At 44.6% G+C, this 14,498-nt stretch overlaps 1 protein-coding gene across 1 annotated transcript; it reads right to left on the reverse strand.

Moving 5' to 3' along the window:
* Nucleotides 1-12,200: 12,200 nt before the first annotated feature.
* LOC308689338 (epidermal differentiation-specific protein-like) lies at nt 12,201-12,716 on the reverse strand (the record flags this gene model as incomplete). The annotated part of the gene is made up of 1 exon (XM_081362989.1): nt 12,201-12,716. One exon carries the CDS (start codon nt 12,714-12,716, stop codon nt 12,201-12,203), a length of 516 nt encoding a protein of 171 aa, XP_081219115.1.
* Between the last annotated feature and the right edge of the window lie 1,782 nt (nt 12,717-14,498).

Raw genomic sequence — 14,498 nt, forward strand, 5'->3', positions numbered from 1 at the left:
ACATGTCTTTGCGTCATTACGTCACATCTGTACACATAAAGAGTGTGAGCACTATATTCAAATGTCTCAATTCAAAATGTACATCAAATACATCAGCGTCAATTCACGTTTGCCCAAAAAACCTTCATTAATGTCCTCTACCTCACCCGAGTCTTCCTCGCTCCTGTCTCCCCCAAGAAGAATATCCTCATTCGCCTGCCGGTCATCGCCGACACCTAGTAACGGTTACGGTCGGTGCGTGTCCACTGCAGCGGCAAAACTCCGCTTAGTGCCACTGGCAACGGTGTAACGTCTCCGCTTTGGTTGCGAGTGTGTTTAATCAAAGTTTTTTTCAACACACGGAGAGTATAATCATCAGTGATGCACGCAATTACATTTAGAAATAGACAAGATTTATTTCTAAATGCACCATGCAAAGATCCTTTCAATTTTATAAACTTTTATAAACCCAGCCAATATAATCACAATGAACACATCCAAAATAAAATCTTTAACACATAGCCTATATAACAACAGCAAAACCTATTTAATTGACATCTGTCCATTTTTTTATTTAGATTCATCTTCTGTAGCCGTTAAAAAAAGAGACACATTTGCGCGTAGCCTACTTGTTGTGGACCAACTCAACTCTGACAGATTGGGGAGGGAGGGGGGAGTGATAGTGGTCATGTAATCTTTATTTATTTATATTATTATTATTGTTGTAAAATTAGTGTTCATCATAAGCGAGTTATGTATGGTCTTTCAAGAATTTCAAGTTAATAATATAACAATTTATGAAAAATATTTTTAAAGCTTGTGTCATGTGGTGCCCCCCTAGTGGTTGTGAATGGTTGGTGCCCCTGGGCACTGGCCCAAGTGCCCTTATGGATAATCCGGCTCTGGCCTCGGCTAGTAGGCTATGAGTGTGAGGATGTTAGAGGAGGAGATTTATAGCCTTTTCTCAAAGCACTTGATATAATTAAACATCAATTTGATGGCGGATCCAGAAAGGTTCAAACGACAATCACCAGTGACAAGATTCACCCGTTGTAAAATGCAAAAGACTTCGAACTTCGGAGTGGCTACAGAAATAAAGACACTGCAACCGTGCTCATGTAAAAACAAGGACAAATGTCGGAAGGGCATTAAATGTAGGCACGCAATGCTGATGTTGTTAATATTAACAATTAGAGAACAAAGTATAATTTGCACAGTTTGATGTAATATGATAAGCAATTGTTAGATTTAATCGGCGCGATTTACTGCAATGCTTTTTTCCCCATAGTTGGTCAGAACAAAAGTGGACATTACTTAATTTTAATATCACTACATTGGTTACCTATAAAGTTCCGTATTAATTACAAGGTATTGCTACTGACTTATAAAGCCCTAAACGGCTTAGCTCCAGTTTATTTAACGGATCTTCTATCGCCCTATAATCCATCGCGCTCTTTAAGATCACTAAATTCGAGGCTTTTGGTCATACCTAGGATATCCAGATCCACCAAAGGAGGGAGAGCATTTTCACATTTAGCTCCAAAACTCTGGAATAGTCTTCCTGATACTGTTCGTTGCTCAGACTCGCTCTCCCAGTTTAAAACTAGATTAAAGACGCATCTCTTCAGCCAGGCATTTATATAACATTTTTAATCTTACAGTTTAATCCGGTCTCTACTTCATAAACGCCAGAGGAGAACTGGCCCCCGACTGAGCCTGGGTTCTCCCAAGGTTTTTTTTTCTCCATTAGGTCACCTGATGGAGTTTTTCGGTTCCTTGCCATTGTTGCCTTTGGCTTGCTCAGTTGGGGATACTTAATTTGATTAATCGATTCAACAGTGCTATTGATCAGCATTACCAAACGTGGATGTTTTACACCAGAAACAAACACTGATGTACTATTTTATTTAATACTGTGAAGCTGCTTTGATACAATCTGTATTGTGAAAAGCGCTATATAAATAAAGTTGACTTGACTTGACTTGACTTACTTGTTTAGACGACATTTTCCGGTGAAAATTCTTTTGTTGTTCATGTTGAGGACAGTCTTGTTGAGGTATGATTGCAGCGAGCTGATTGGGACCGTGACCTGGCATCCTCTTCCTTTTTGGTCTTTATCTTCATAGTCTTGAGTACTTCTGTTGTGCGTTGCCGCAACTTTCCGTCTTGCCTCGCCTCATTTGCGCCTGCTTGACCAGCCCACATCAAGTGAACTTGACGCCGGGAGATTGTGAGACCCGAGTATTAATCCGCATAAAAGTCAAAGAAGTTTACTTTAGGTAAACAATTCAGTACACAGAAAATCAAACTGCCAGTTTTGGATTGTGGTTCACAGGTTCTTAGTGAGCAAATTTGTATGCTCAAGTAGGACATAATAAAAGAAAATAGGTACATAGCCCCTGTCACAATACAAAACAACAACGTGAACTGGACGAAAATGAATGAAAGTGGATGAAAGTGAACAAAATGAATGTGTCATATATTGAAAACAAGTTTTATGTGATAAAAGATTTAAAAAGAACTGGACGCGCGAATGAGGTGAACCGCGGCGCACTAAACGCCTCGCCTTAGTTATAAATAAATAACTCGGGTATTAAACTATATGTACCGCATCGCGGTACAAAATATGACCGCCGCTCAGGCCTGCATTGGCTTTCCACAAAAATAAATGACGTGGAGTAATTTGGCTGTATTGCGTGTTTATGTATATACCTAAAAAAAGTAATAGTATGTGCATGTCTGTCTGTGTGTGTGTGTGTGTGTGTGTGTGTGTGTGTGTGTTTTTGTGTATGTGTGTGTCTGTGTGTGTGTGTGTGTGTGTGTGTGTGTGTCTGTGCGTGTATGTATGTGTGCGTACATGTGTGCGCGTGTGTGTTTGTGTGTCTGTGCATGTGGATTTGTATGTGTGTGTATGGGTGTGTGTCTGTGCGTGTGGATGTCAGTGTGTGTGCATGCTTGCGTTTGTTTGTATTCCTGCATGTGTGTGTGTGACAGTATCATCCTAAACCAGCAACCCTTCGCTCAACAGCACCATCTACAGGCCGATGAGTGTACAGTCACTAAATGTGCACATAAATGAATTTATTTTATACCCCCCCATGGATGAAATTCTACAAAACTTAGCAGAGGATACCCCCAGAGGATGTCAAGTTAATCATACACATGAAATATGGTGCAGTTCTGAACTGTCACGGTTCACGGATTCATTGACTCTCCCTCGCTATGTGTGTGCGTGTTGAGTGAATGGGCGCGGCTCATCAGATGGCTCGTTATCCACTGATGAGCCGATCAGCGCCAGCTGTTCTGAATGAGGATGTCCTATATATTGTTTGCTCACTCGTCTTGTCTTTGTCAGATGGTTGTGGAGGTTCTCCTGGGTCTGTGCGATTGTTCTCCTGTTCCTGTCCTGTTTCTATGACGCTTCATTGAGGATCTTCGTCTCTACGTTGGATCTGCAGTCCGCCCACTGAGTCCCTGCATTGCCGAGCCTGCCCGAGTTGCCTGAGGATTATCTACCACTCCGACCCTGAGTTTCCCTGAGGACCATCTGTTATTCTTCTCCGAGTTCACTTGAGATTATCTGCTATTTCTACAGTCATCCATGTGGATGCTGCCTGTCGAATTGAGTCTCGTCTTCTTTTTTTTTACTTTAATAAATACTTATTCACTCGCATCTGAATCCTTGACTATTTTCCAGCGCACCATGACAGAACCATCTGACCGCCTTCTCATGGATTCAGCGAGTGCTCCCGATTTTGAGCAGATGTTCGCCGGAAACCACGCCCGGATGGATCGCCAGGACGAGCAGATCGGAGCTTCGGGACGGGCGATACAGGCTTTGGTAACGCAGGTGTCCGAGCTCACCTCTCAATTCCAACGCCTGAGAGTTCCCACTGCGCCAGCACCGCCCCCGCCTGTTCCCCAAGGGAATTTCCATCAGCCAGAGCCGCGCACCCTCGCACCAGAGCCGCGCATTCCAGCACCAGAGAGGTATTCGGGCGAACCCAATCTTTGCAGAACGTTTCTAACCAAGTGCTCTATTTATTTCTCGCTTCAACCTGTGACATTTGCTTCTGAGGATTCGAAGGTAGCCCTGGTGATGACACTACTTTCTGGTCGCGCGGCTCAGTGGGGAACGGCGGTGTGGCAGAACAAACATCAGTGCTGCTCCTCGTTCCAGGCACTCGAGCTAGAGATGACACGGGTATTCGACCGCGCCGTCGCTGGACGCGAGGCGGCCCGCCAACTCGCCGACCTTCGCCAGGACCAACAGTCAGTCTCTGACTATTCCATTGAGTTCCGGACATTGGCGGCCGAGTGCAAATGGAACGAGGAGGCGCAGTGGGACATGTTCCTGCATGGGTTGGCTGACCGCGTTCAGAGGGAGATTTATACTTTGGAGCTGCCAAAGACACTGGATGGACTGATCGAGCTAGCATTACGGGTCGATGCACGTCTTCAACAGAGAGAGAGCCGACCGTACCGGATGCCTGCGGCCGATTTCACCATGAGTTCCAGTGGCCGGAGTATGAACGCGGTCAGCCCCTCTAACGATCCTGAACCCATGCAGGTAGGTCGAGCTCGGCTTTCCCGGGAGGAGAGAGAACACCGCCGCTCGAGGGGTCTATGTCTCTACTGCGGGGAGCCTGGACATTTCATCAACACCTGTCCTTTAAAAGGCCAAGCCCGGCGGTAGGAGGGCGGCTACTGTCGGGCGGGCTCTCCTTGATCGGACCCTCGAGCGCCACTCTCCTTCCGGTTAGACTCCAGTGGGCGGAACACTGCTTCTGCTGCCAAGCGTTGGTGGATTCGGGAGCGGAGGGAAACCTTATGGACTTCTCTCTGGCACGTAAACTTCACCTCCCCATCACTGCTTTAGAGAACACTATCACCATCAACGCACTCAATGGGCAAGAACTTCCGGGCATCACTCACTCCACTGGACTTGTCACACTGATCATCTCGGGGAATCACACTGAAAGGACTTCACTCTACCTCACACAGTCACCCCACACGCCTATTGTCCTGGGTCACCCTTGGTTGGTGAAGCACGGACCCAGGATAGAGTGGGGTCAAGATTCTGTCTCAGCTTGGAGTGATAACTGTTATGCCTCATGTCTTTCGTCTGCCGTTCCGTCTGTTTCTCGTTCTGTGTTGCAGGAGGAGTCGGTGAATCTGTCTAACGTGCCACCGGAGTACCGCGACCTGAAGGAGGTGTTCAGTAAGTCTCGGGCTGCTTCTCTCCCTCCTCATCGTCCCTATGACTGTGCAATAGATTTACTGCCAGGTACGTCTCCGCCTAAGGGCAAGTTATATTCGCTTTCTGCTCCAGAAAGGGAGGCTATGGAGAAATATATTTCTGATTCTCTGGCTACTGGGTTCATCCGAGAGGTTGCAGGGAGCATCAATCTTCACAAAATTGGATTTACGTAATGCATATCATTTGGTTCGCATCAGGAAGGGGGATGAATGGAAGACCGCGTTCAATACCCCCAGGGGGCACTTTGAATATTTGGTTATGCCGTTCGGGCTTTCCAACTCCCCAGCGGTCTTCCAGGCACTCGTCAATGATGTGTTGAGAGACATGGTAGACCAGTTCATATATGTTTACCTGGATGACATATTGATTTTCTCTTCGTCTCTCCAGGAGCACGTTCAACACGTCAGACGAGTGCTTCAGAGGTTGCTAGAGAATGGGCTTTTTGTCAAGGCGGAGAAATGCGCTTTTCATGCACAGTCTGTTCCTTTCCTAGGGTACATCATTTCGTCTGAGGGAGTACGCATGGATCCTGAGAAGGTTAAGGCTGTGGTAGAGTGGCCAAGTCAGCCAACTAGCCGCACCTCTGACCGCCTTGACCTCCCCCAGAACTGCGTTCAGGTGGTCAGACACAGCTGAGGCTGTGTTTGCCAAACTGAAAGGCTGCTTTGTTTCAGCTCCCATCTTGATAGCCCGATTCTTCACGTCAGTTTGTGGTGGAGGTCGACGCATCAGAGGTGGGGGTAGGAGCAGTGCTTTCCCAGCGTTCTCTCACGGACGACAAGATGCATCCCTGCGCGTTTTTGTCTCGTCGTTTATCTCCGGCCGAACGTAACTATGACATTGGTAACAGAGAATTGTTGGCAGTAAAGTTAGCGTTGGAAGAATGGCGTCATTGGTTAGAAAGGTCTGGGGTACCTTTTATCGTCTGGACCGATCATAAGAACCTGGAATATATCAGAACCGCTAAAAGATTGAACTCCAGGCAGGCTCGGTGGGCACTTTTTTTCGGACGTTTTGACTTTTCTCTCTCGTACCGCCCGGGTTCCAAAAACATCAAACCCGATTCTTTGTCGCGTATTTTTGACCGTTCCGAACGCCCGTCTACTCCCGAGTGCATTTTACCCGAGACCCTATTTGTCTCCACACTCACATGGGAGATCGAGTCGAAGGTCAAGACGGCCTTAGAAGGGGTAACGCCTCCGCCCGGTTGCCCACCGAATCGTTTATTTGTGCTGGAGGGATTACGGTCAGACGTTATTCAGTGGGGGCATTGTTCCAACGTAGCTTGCCATCCAGGGGTAAATCGCACCAGTTTTATGGTCAAGCAACGATTCTGGTGGCCACTTATGGCACGCGACATTCACAGTTTTGTTTTGGCTTGCTCTGTCTGTGCCACTGGTAAGACTTCCAATCGACCCCCAGATGGGTTACTCCAACCGCTGCCTGTCCCTTCGAGACCCTGGTCCCACATTGCGCTAGATTTTATCACCGCCCTCCCACCCTCTCAAGGGTACACGGTAGTTTTGACCGTGGTGGACCGATTCTCGAAGGCGGCTCACTTTATTCCCTTGCCCAAATTACCCTCAGCCAAGGAGACAGCGGTGACCGTTGTAGATCACGTCTTTCGCATACATGGCCTCCCGATAGACGTGGTTTCCGACCGAGGACCCCAATTTGTGTCCAAATTTTGGCGAGAGTTTTGTAGATTACTGGGAGCGACCGTTAGTCTGTCCTCAGGGTTTCACCCCCAGAGCAATGGCCAGACCGAGAGGGCCAACCAGGATTTGGAGAGAGTGTTGCGTTGTTTGGCTGCCAGGAATCCTTCCTCCTGGAGCCAACATATCTCTATGGTGGAGTACGCCCACAATGCATTACCAGTGTCATCCACGGGCCTATCTCCGTTTGAATGTAGTTTAGGTTACCAGCCACCTATTTTTCCCAGTCTGGAATCCGAAGTCGCGGTCCCCTCCGCTCACGCGTTCGTCCAGAGGTGTCACCGCACATGGACCAGAGCCCGTGAGACTCTGCTCCAAGTGGGGGTGCGCACCAAGGCTAAGGCCGATCGCCACCGGTCGAGGCCACCCGTATACGTCGCTGGTCAAAAAGTGTGGCTTTATACTAAGAACATTCCTCTCCGTTCCGTCTCTAATAGGTTAGCTCCTAAATTCATTGGCCCGTTCACTATCACCAAGATTATTAGTCCGGTGACAGTCCGCCTCAACCTTCCTCTTGCGTACAAGAGAATTCATCCCGCCTTTCATGTCTCCAAAATTAAACCCGTCTTTCGATCGCATCTTAATCCGCCTGCTCCGGTTCCCCCCCCGCCGCGACTCGTAGATGGGGAGCCTACTTATTCGGTTAACCGGATCCTGGACTCGAGACGGAGGGGACGCGGATTCCAGTACTTGGTGGACTGGGAAGGTTACGGTCCGGAGGAGAGAAGTTGGGTTCCTGCCAGGGACATTCTGGATCACTCCCTTATCGATGATTACAATCGACAGGTAAGGGGGTCTGGGAACGCCAGGCGGCGTTCCTAGGAGGAGGGGTACTGTCACGGTTCACGGATTCATTGACTCTCCCTCGCTATGTGTGTGCGTGTTGAGTGAATGGGCGCGGCTCATCAGATGGCTCGTTATCCACTGATGAGCCGATCAGCGCCAGCTGTTCTGAATGAGGATGTCCTATATATTGTTTGCTCACTCGTCTTGTCTTTGTCAGATGGTTGTGGAGGTTCTCCTGGGTCTGTGCGATTGTTCTCCTGTTCCTGTCCTGTTTCTATGACGCTTCATTGAGGATCTTCGTCTCTACGTTGGATCTGCAGTCCGCCCACTGAGTCCCTGCATTGCCGAGCCTGCCCGAGTTGCCTGAGGATTATCTACCACTCCGACCCTGAGTTTCCCTGAGGACCATCTGTTATTCTTCTCCGAGTTCACTTGAGATTATCTGCTATTTCTACAGTCATCCATGTGGATGCTGCCTGTCGAATTGAGTCTCTTGTCTTCTCTTTTTTGACTTTAATAAATACTTATTCACTCGCATCTGAATCCTTGACTATTTTCCAGCGCACCATGACATGAACATCTCCACTGAAGATAGGGGCGATTAAAGCAGAATAATATTGCATTTTCATTTTTTATGGGAGGGGCGCAAATCACAAATGAGTGATTATGGGCTAGGTTGATGTGGGCCCTTAAGAGCAACATACCATAAAAATTTCTTCATCCTCGGTGCCACGGTTCAGGTAGTTATTTAGGAAAACTGCATTTTTGGGGGTTTGGGGGGGCCCAGCGCGGGGGGGGAGTGGCCCCCGGGGACCAAACGAAATTTTTCCGTAGAAGTCTAGTGGGGCTACATGCCCACCAAATTTCATGTTCCCCGGTGTTTCGGTGTCCCTGGTATCGTTGACGAAAAATGTACGGGGGCCCCAGCGCGGGGGGGGAAGTGGCCCCCGGGGACCAAACGAAATTTTTCCGTAAAAGTCTAGTAGACCAACATACCATAAAAATTTCTTCATCCTCGGTGCCACGGTTCAGGTAGTTATTTAGGAAAAACTGCATTTTTTTGGGTTTGGGGGGGCCCAGCGCGGGGGGGGAGTGGCTCCCGGGGACCAAACGAAATTTTTCCTTAGAAGTCTAGTGGGGCTACATGCCCACCAAATTTCATGTTCCCCGGTGCTTCGGTGTCCCTGGTATCGTTGACGAAAAATTCAGTAAGGTGACGGGGAAAAAAAAAAAAAACTTTGACAATCCCTATATGACCGCTTTCGCTAGCTACGCTAGCGGCGGTCATAATAAATATATATATATATTGTAACAGTTCCAGAGTGTTTTCACTGTTACTGGCTGACTATAGCTGTTTTGCAATTATCTTCCTGTAGGGATGGGGAAATGAAGCCTCATGAATCACTGAGGCTTTCCCCTAACTGTTCCGGGAAAAGATTCAAAGCTTCGAGAGTGTCGAGAACAGCGCCGAGAACAGCGCCATCTGGTGCTATTTAAAATAAAGCAGCCAGAAGCCTGTGTTAGAAGCTCTGGCAGATGAAGCAACCACAACACACTCCATAGTTTCAATGTTATGTGTACAAATAAAAGCCTTACATGTTTGTGTTTGATTTGTTCATTAAATAAATTCATTTTCTCATTAAAGTGTGACAATAAAATATAATAGCTTATATGATTCAATAAGATTTAATGTCTCTAAATGTCTACACACACAATGAATAAGGACATTGTCTGATAGGATCATCTGTTATTAAATGTCAATATCAATAATTGTACATATCAACCAGATTGAGCTGAGGCAACAATGACTCGTTAAATACGATCTGAAGTTCGAGCCTTCTGACACCCAAAGCGAAACGCGCACTTGACTTGACAGAAAGTGAGGCTTCGTTTGTCATTGATCACGTGCCTCTAGTAAACCAATACACGCCTCGATACGGGGCTTCACTACAAATTGTGTCGCTTATGTGATACGCGCATCGAAGCTTCAGTGTCATATGTAACATCACTATCTTCCTGGTCACAAGGGGGCGACGCCCTCAGGTAAGGGGCTTAGAATACCCATATAAAGAAGAATGAGTGATTTGAGCTACATTAACTGCAGTGTTCCAGTCCACTTTTATGCTGTGTTCCAGTCCAAAATTGTCATGCCCTTCACTCGCTAACTTCCCTCCGTCTCGTTCACTCGGATGTACGTCATTGCTTACATTGCTTTCCTCTACTGGCGGAAACTGCAATGGAATGAATTGGAACGTCCTAAACCCTTGATCACTTGGAATCAGCTTTGGAGTTTTTTTTTTTCTTTAAGAATTTGTTTAATGCAGTTTATATGTGTGGTTGGGTTGTTAAAAAAAAATGTATATATATATTTATATATGTATAAAATTAGTATATCATAGAGTTGCCTGTTGTGGTGGTGATTAGACGAGATCTGTGGTGACGTCACAATCGTAATGCATGTTTGGACATATAGGTGCTTGAAGTGTACATATATGAAGCAGACTCGCTCCCTCGGTTAAAATCAAGGGAACGAGGGTCTGTCCATATAAACTTCCCTCGTCCACTTCACGAAGTGGAACGCACTTCAAAATGGCGGCAGGGATTCCCCCGAGGGAAGGTCGCAAGTGCATGTCTAAAAGTGGACTGGAGCGCAGCCTTGAACGCAGCCCTAGCATGTGGTGGCTCAACTTGGAGATGGCTCACTCTTGTAAATAAAGAGTTTTGAGTTGAGGCTCAACTTTTATGCCTCTTGTAGTTACTAATTGAGGAACAGTGTGTTTGCAATGCTCAATGTAGGCCATATATATTTCCTCAATGGTGTTTGTTTGGTGTACTACCCGGAATCATTGTATTCAACATGGACTCAACCACACCCAAATTTCTTCGGTTGGATTATATTTGTTCTTTTTCAACTTTGCCATTGAGGACTACAATTTTTGTCTGAGTGAGTTTTTGCTGTGATGAGACTGTGGTCGCAATTGAACTAACTTTGAGCTGAACTATTGTGCACTGACAATCAGATTGATCATCGCTGGATTACAGGTTCATTATGTCCATTACACACACTATCTATTTTATTTATATGATTATTTTTGGCCATCCATGTTATTTGTAGAAATATATTGTTGTTAAAGATGTTTACTAATGTATATGTGTGATTATGTTTGATGGATGGATGGTTTCGTATTTGTAATATTATTTGGTATTTTGTACAGTAAATTCCATGTGGTGGGGTATATGTTCTGTATATTGTATTGTGTTTAAGGTTTATATGGGTATTTTGGGGTTTTATTGTTTGTATTTTAGATGCATTGACATTTAACTTTATTTGTCCTATGCTGAAAGTTATTTTTCCAGTGTTTTAGTAAGTTTGAGAACCCTCTGATTTAAGGTTAATTGTATGTATTTTTTGTTTTATAATTTTGTATGCATTGCTATTTTGATGTTGATTGGTAACTAACACAGTTATATTTCCTTGTGGAAAGCTGTTGCAGTTTTGTGATGTTTGTGGAGATGTTGCTGTTTGCAGATAAAGAGCCTAATAAAAACGAAAGCTTCACTGCTGTGACGCAACTACGATCTTGGTGTCCTCCTCATTCATCCATCACATAAACACAGTGACGTAGAGGGTTACATTCATGTATACCTGTTGTTTTCGGAAAATATACAAGCAGTTTAACAATGTGTCTCGGTTTCAACACTGTCAGTTCTTACTGGTCTATTCCAAACATCCCACCTCTCCCTTAAATTCAGGGATTCTCACGAATCCTTAATCCCTCCCTATTCTAGCTTGAACGATGGCTGAAACTCTGTATTAATAGCACTTCTCATGTTTATTCCCTCTTTGGATGACTTACTTCGCTTGAATTCCTCAGTCACTTTGGATAAAAGCATCTGCTAAATGAAAAATGTAAACGTAAAAAAAAAAAGAGATTTGAAACAAGGAGCATTAAGATATTTCTTAATGCTGTCTTTGAGCTGGCTTAATTGAGTCTTTATTTTCTGAGTTGACAGATTAAAACAGCATTTGTTGTCTCTTTCTCAGCATAATATGAATCCAAAATCCCTTTCAATATTTCACTCTCATCAAACAGGGGAAATACATTCAAATACAATATGATCTGTAGCAGAAACTGTTCCAAAACTGTATTTCATTGCATATGTTTACTGATACTGATCATTACTGATGAAAAGCCAAACAACCAGCAGCTTAACACTTTTTCTAATAAAATTCATCCTTGTTATTTAACATTTGACAAATTAACATGTACAGCATGTCTTTTCACAGATATCATCAAATGATAAGGTTGAGTCCAATTTAATGAAGTTTCTTCAGACTTATTGGAGTCAAAGTCATCGTTTCTGGTCAAGATCAGTCTTTCCCCACCACCTGCCTCGTTCTTTCCAGAAGGGATCCGGTTCATATTCAGCTGCAGAAAGCGGACTTTGAATGATGCTGTCTATGGCTCTGGCAGCAAGGGACGCACACAGCTGACCTTATTGTCTAAGTTCCCATAGTTGGAAACTTGATTACTAGAGAAAGCAATAAACTGGGAACCCTGACGATTGATGCCGTCGTACAGAATCCAGACTCCACTTATCACTTTGTGGGAAGAAGCTTTGTCATTGAAACCAATGCTTTGAAGATTGACTTCGTTGCGTATGGTCATGCTTCTTCCTTGATAGTTAATGTTGGCAAACAGCTGGATTTCAGGGTTGCCCAGGTAATCTGTGATCCTCTTGAGGGAAGAAAACTGGTCTTTGTCTAGTGCAAGAGTAGCGTACTCTCCTGCCTCAAACACCCGCTGCTTTCCAGCAAAATTCTTGTAATAATACGCCACCCATGGATTGCCAATGACTTTTATGGAGGCGATGTCATTGTTGAAGGTCTTCTCTTCTAAGTCGTGGATATCTAGGTTGAATTCAGCTGATCTGCCCACGAAGGCTTCTCTGCTATAAACAATGATCCTGTTCATTTTGAATGATGACTCGAGGAGAGAGAGGCTGGAGAAGGCAAGCGTTTCTGAAGCAGATTCCTGTGGTTCTGCTGGGAACAGTGACTTACTTGGTGTAAAGAGCTGCCTTTTAAAGCACAAAAACACCAAAGTGGGCGTTGACTGGGTCATGACAGGACATGTAGCTGTGGAAGCTGCCAAATCTCAAACTTCTGCACAGTATCTACAGACATGTAACCTGTACATTTAAAAAATTTCTACGAGTTGTATGTTACGTATGCTCCTGACTGGAAAAAAACAAAAACAAAAAAAAAACATTGTATTGTGCTCACTTTGACTGCTACTTAGCTCTCAGATACAAGTTGCTACTGATAATGGCCGACTTTTAAATAATGTTAATTGACTCACTTCACTAAATTCTTTAAATAATAAGATGCATCTTAAAGGGTAAATAAACCCTGAAACAACTTCTTTTTTTAGTTAATGATCTGTAAGACTGGGGCTTTATTAGTGCTGTTCATTGATTAGAGTCAATGTTTTGACATGTGGGTATAAAGTGTTTTAATTCTACAATATATGGTGTAAAAACATCTGAGTGCTGCCCTCTTCAGGTTGAACGGTGGCTACTGCAGTTGAATTTTCCTATTGGAAGTAGTGGTGCCGTGTGACGTACAGTACAGTTGGTACTCAACCACAATAATACTTTTACCACTGCCATTCCCCCACGGCGGCAAATTGGGATGTGTATTTGCTGCCCTTTACCGCTAAGTGGCGCTGTAATCACAGACTTTGAAAAGTGTCCGTTTATTCTCTCTATGACGTAATCTGCCGCGGCTCATTGAGAGCTGAGGTCGCAGATAAATTCAAGTTAAACACTTGAGTATACTATAATAGCCTACTTGTCTTTTACTTCGTGTTATTTTAATTTGTTAGTAGATTTAATAACTGAAACATAACAGTGAAATAAATTCAAATAAATGGTCATAAAATTCAAACATGGTCAGGACTTGCTAACCAATGTTAGTCGGCAGCATTTGTGTTTTAGGATTAATTAAGAATTAAATAGGCTTAAAGATACAATATGTAAGATTTTGTAATAAAATATACAAAAATCACTTGCACAGTGTGATATATTTCATGCAGTTGTGTACTTGCAATATCCCAAAAGTTCACAAAGATTTTAAATTTCAGAGAAATTCCCATTTTAATAATGGTCCGTCCCGGAAAAAAAATTGCTTTCAAGGCAGTACTCGGTAGTAACATCGACAGTATGGGTAGTAGGCCTACGGCCATAGTAACTACGGTGACAGATGTGGACAACTGCGTAGTGTGTAACGTCTGTCTGCACGCTGTTGTTGTTTCGTTCAAACAATATGGACCATGGCAAGCAGACTTTGGGGAAAAAAAGGAGAACTAAAACGAGGATCATTATCAGCGTGGCATTTTCGAGACACCGAGAGCTCCACGTCCGTGACAAACTTCGACTTGACAGAGCTCTAACTGTCATGATCCTGGTTTCTTTCTCTTTCTCTCTTTCTCCCTCTCCTGGCCACACGCATATTTACACCCTTTCACGCACACACATCCTCTTCATCATCCCATTCAGCTGTTACTCGTTACCTCATCTCCACACACTCTCTCTCCCCACCTGTTTCCCACTCTCTCTGATTAGACTCTCTATTTCTTGGCTTTCCTTTCCTTTGTTCTTTGTCAGATTACCTCATGATACGTACCTGTTCGCTTGCTATCCAGCGCTGTTCTACCCTGTCGTGTCGTGTCGTGTCGTGTCGTGTCGTGTCGTGT

Source organism: Scardinius erythrophthalmus (assembly GCF_964197995.2).
Source record: "Scardinius erythrophthalmus genome assembly, chromosome: 4".
Classification (NCBI taxonomy): Eukaryota; Metazoa; Chordata; class Actinopteri; order Cypriniformes; family Leuciscidae; genus Scardinius; species Scardinius erythrophthalmus.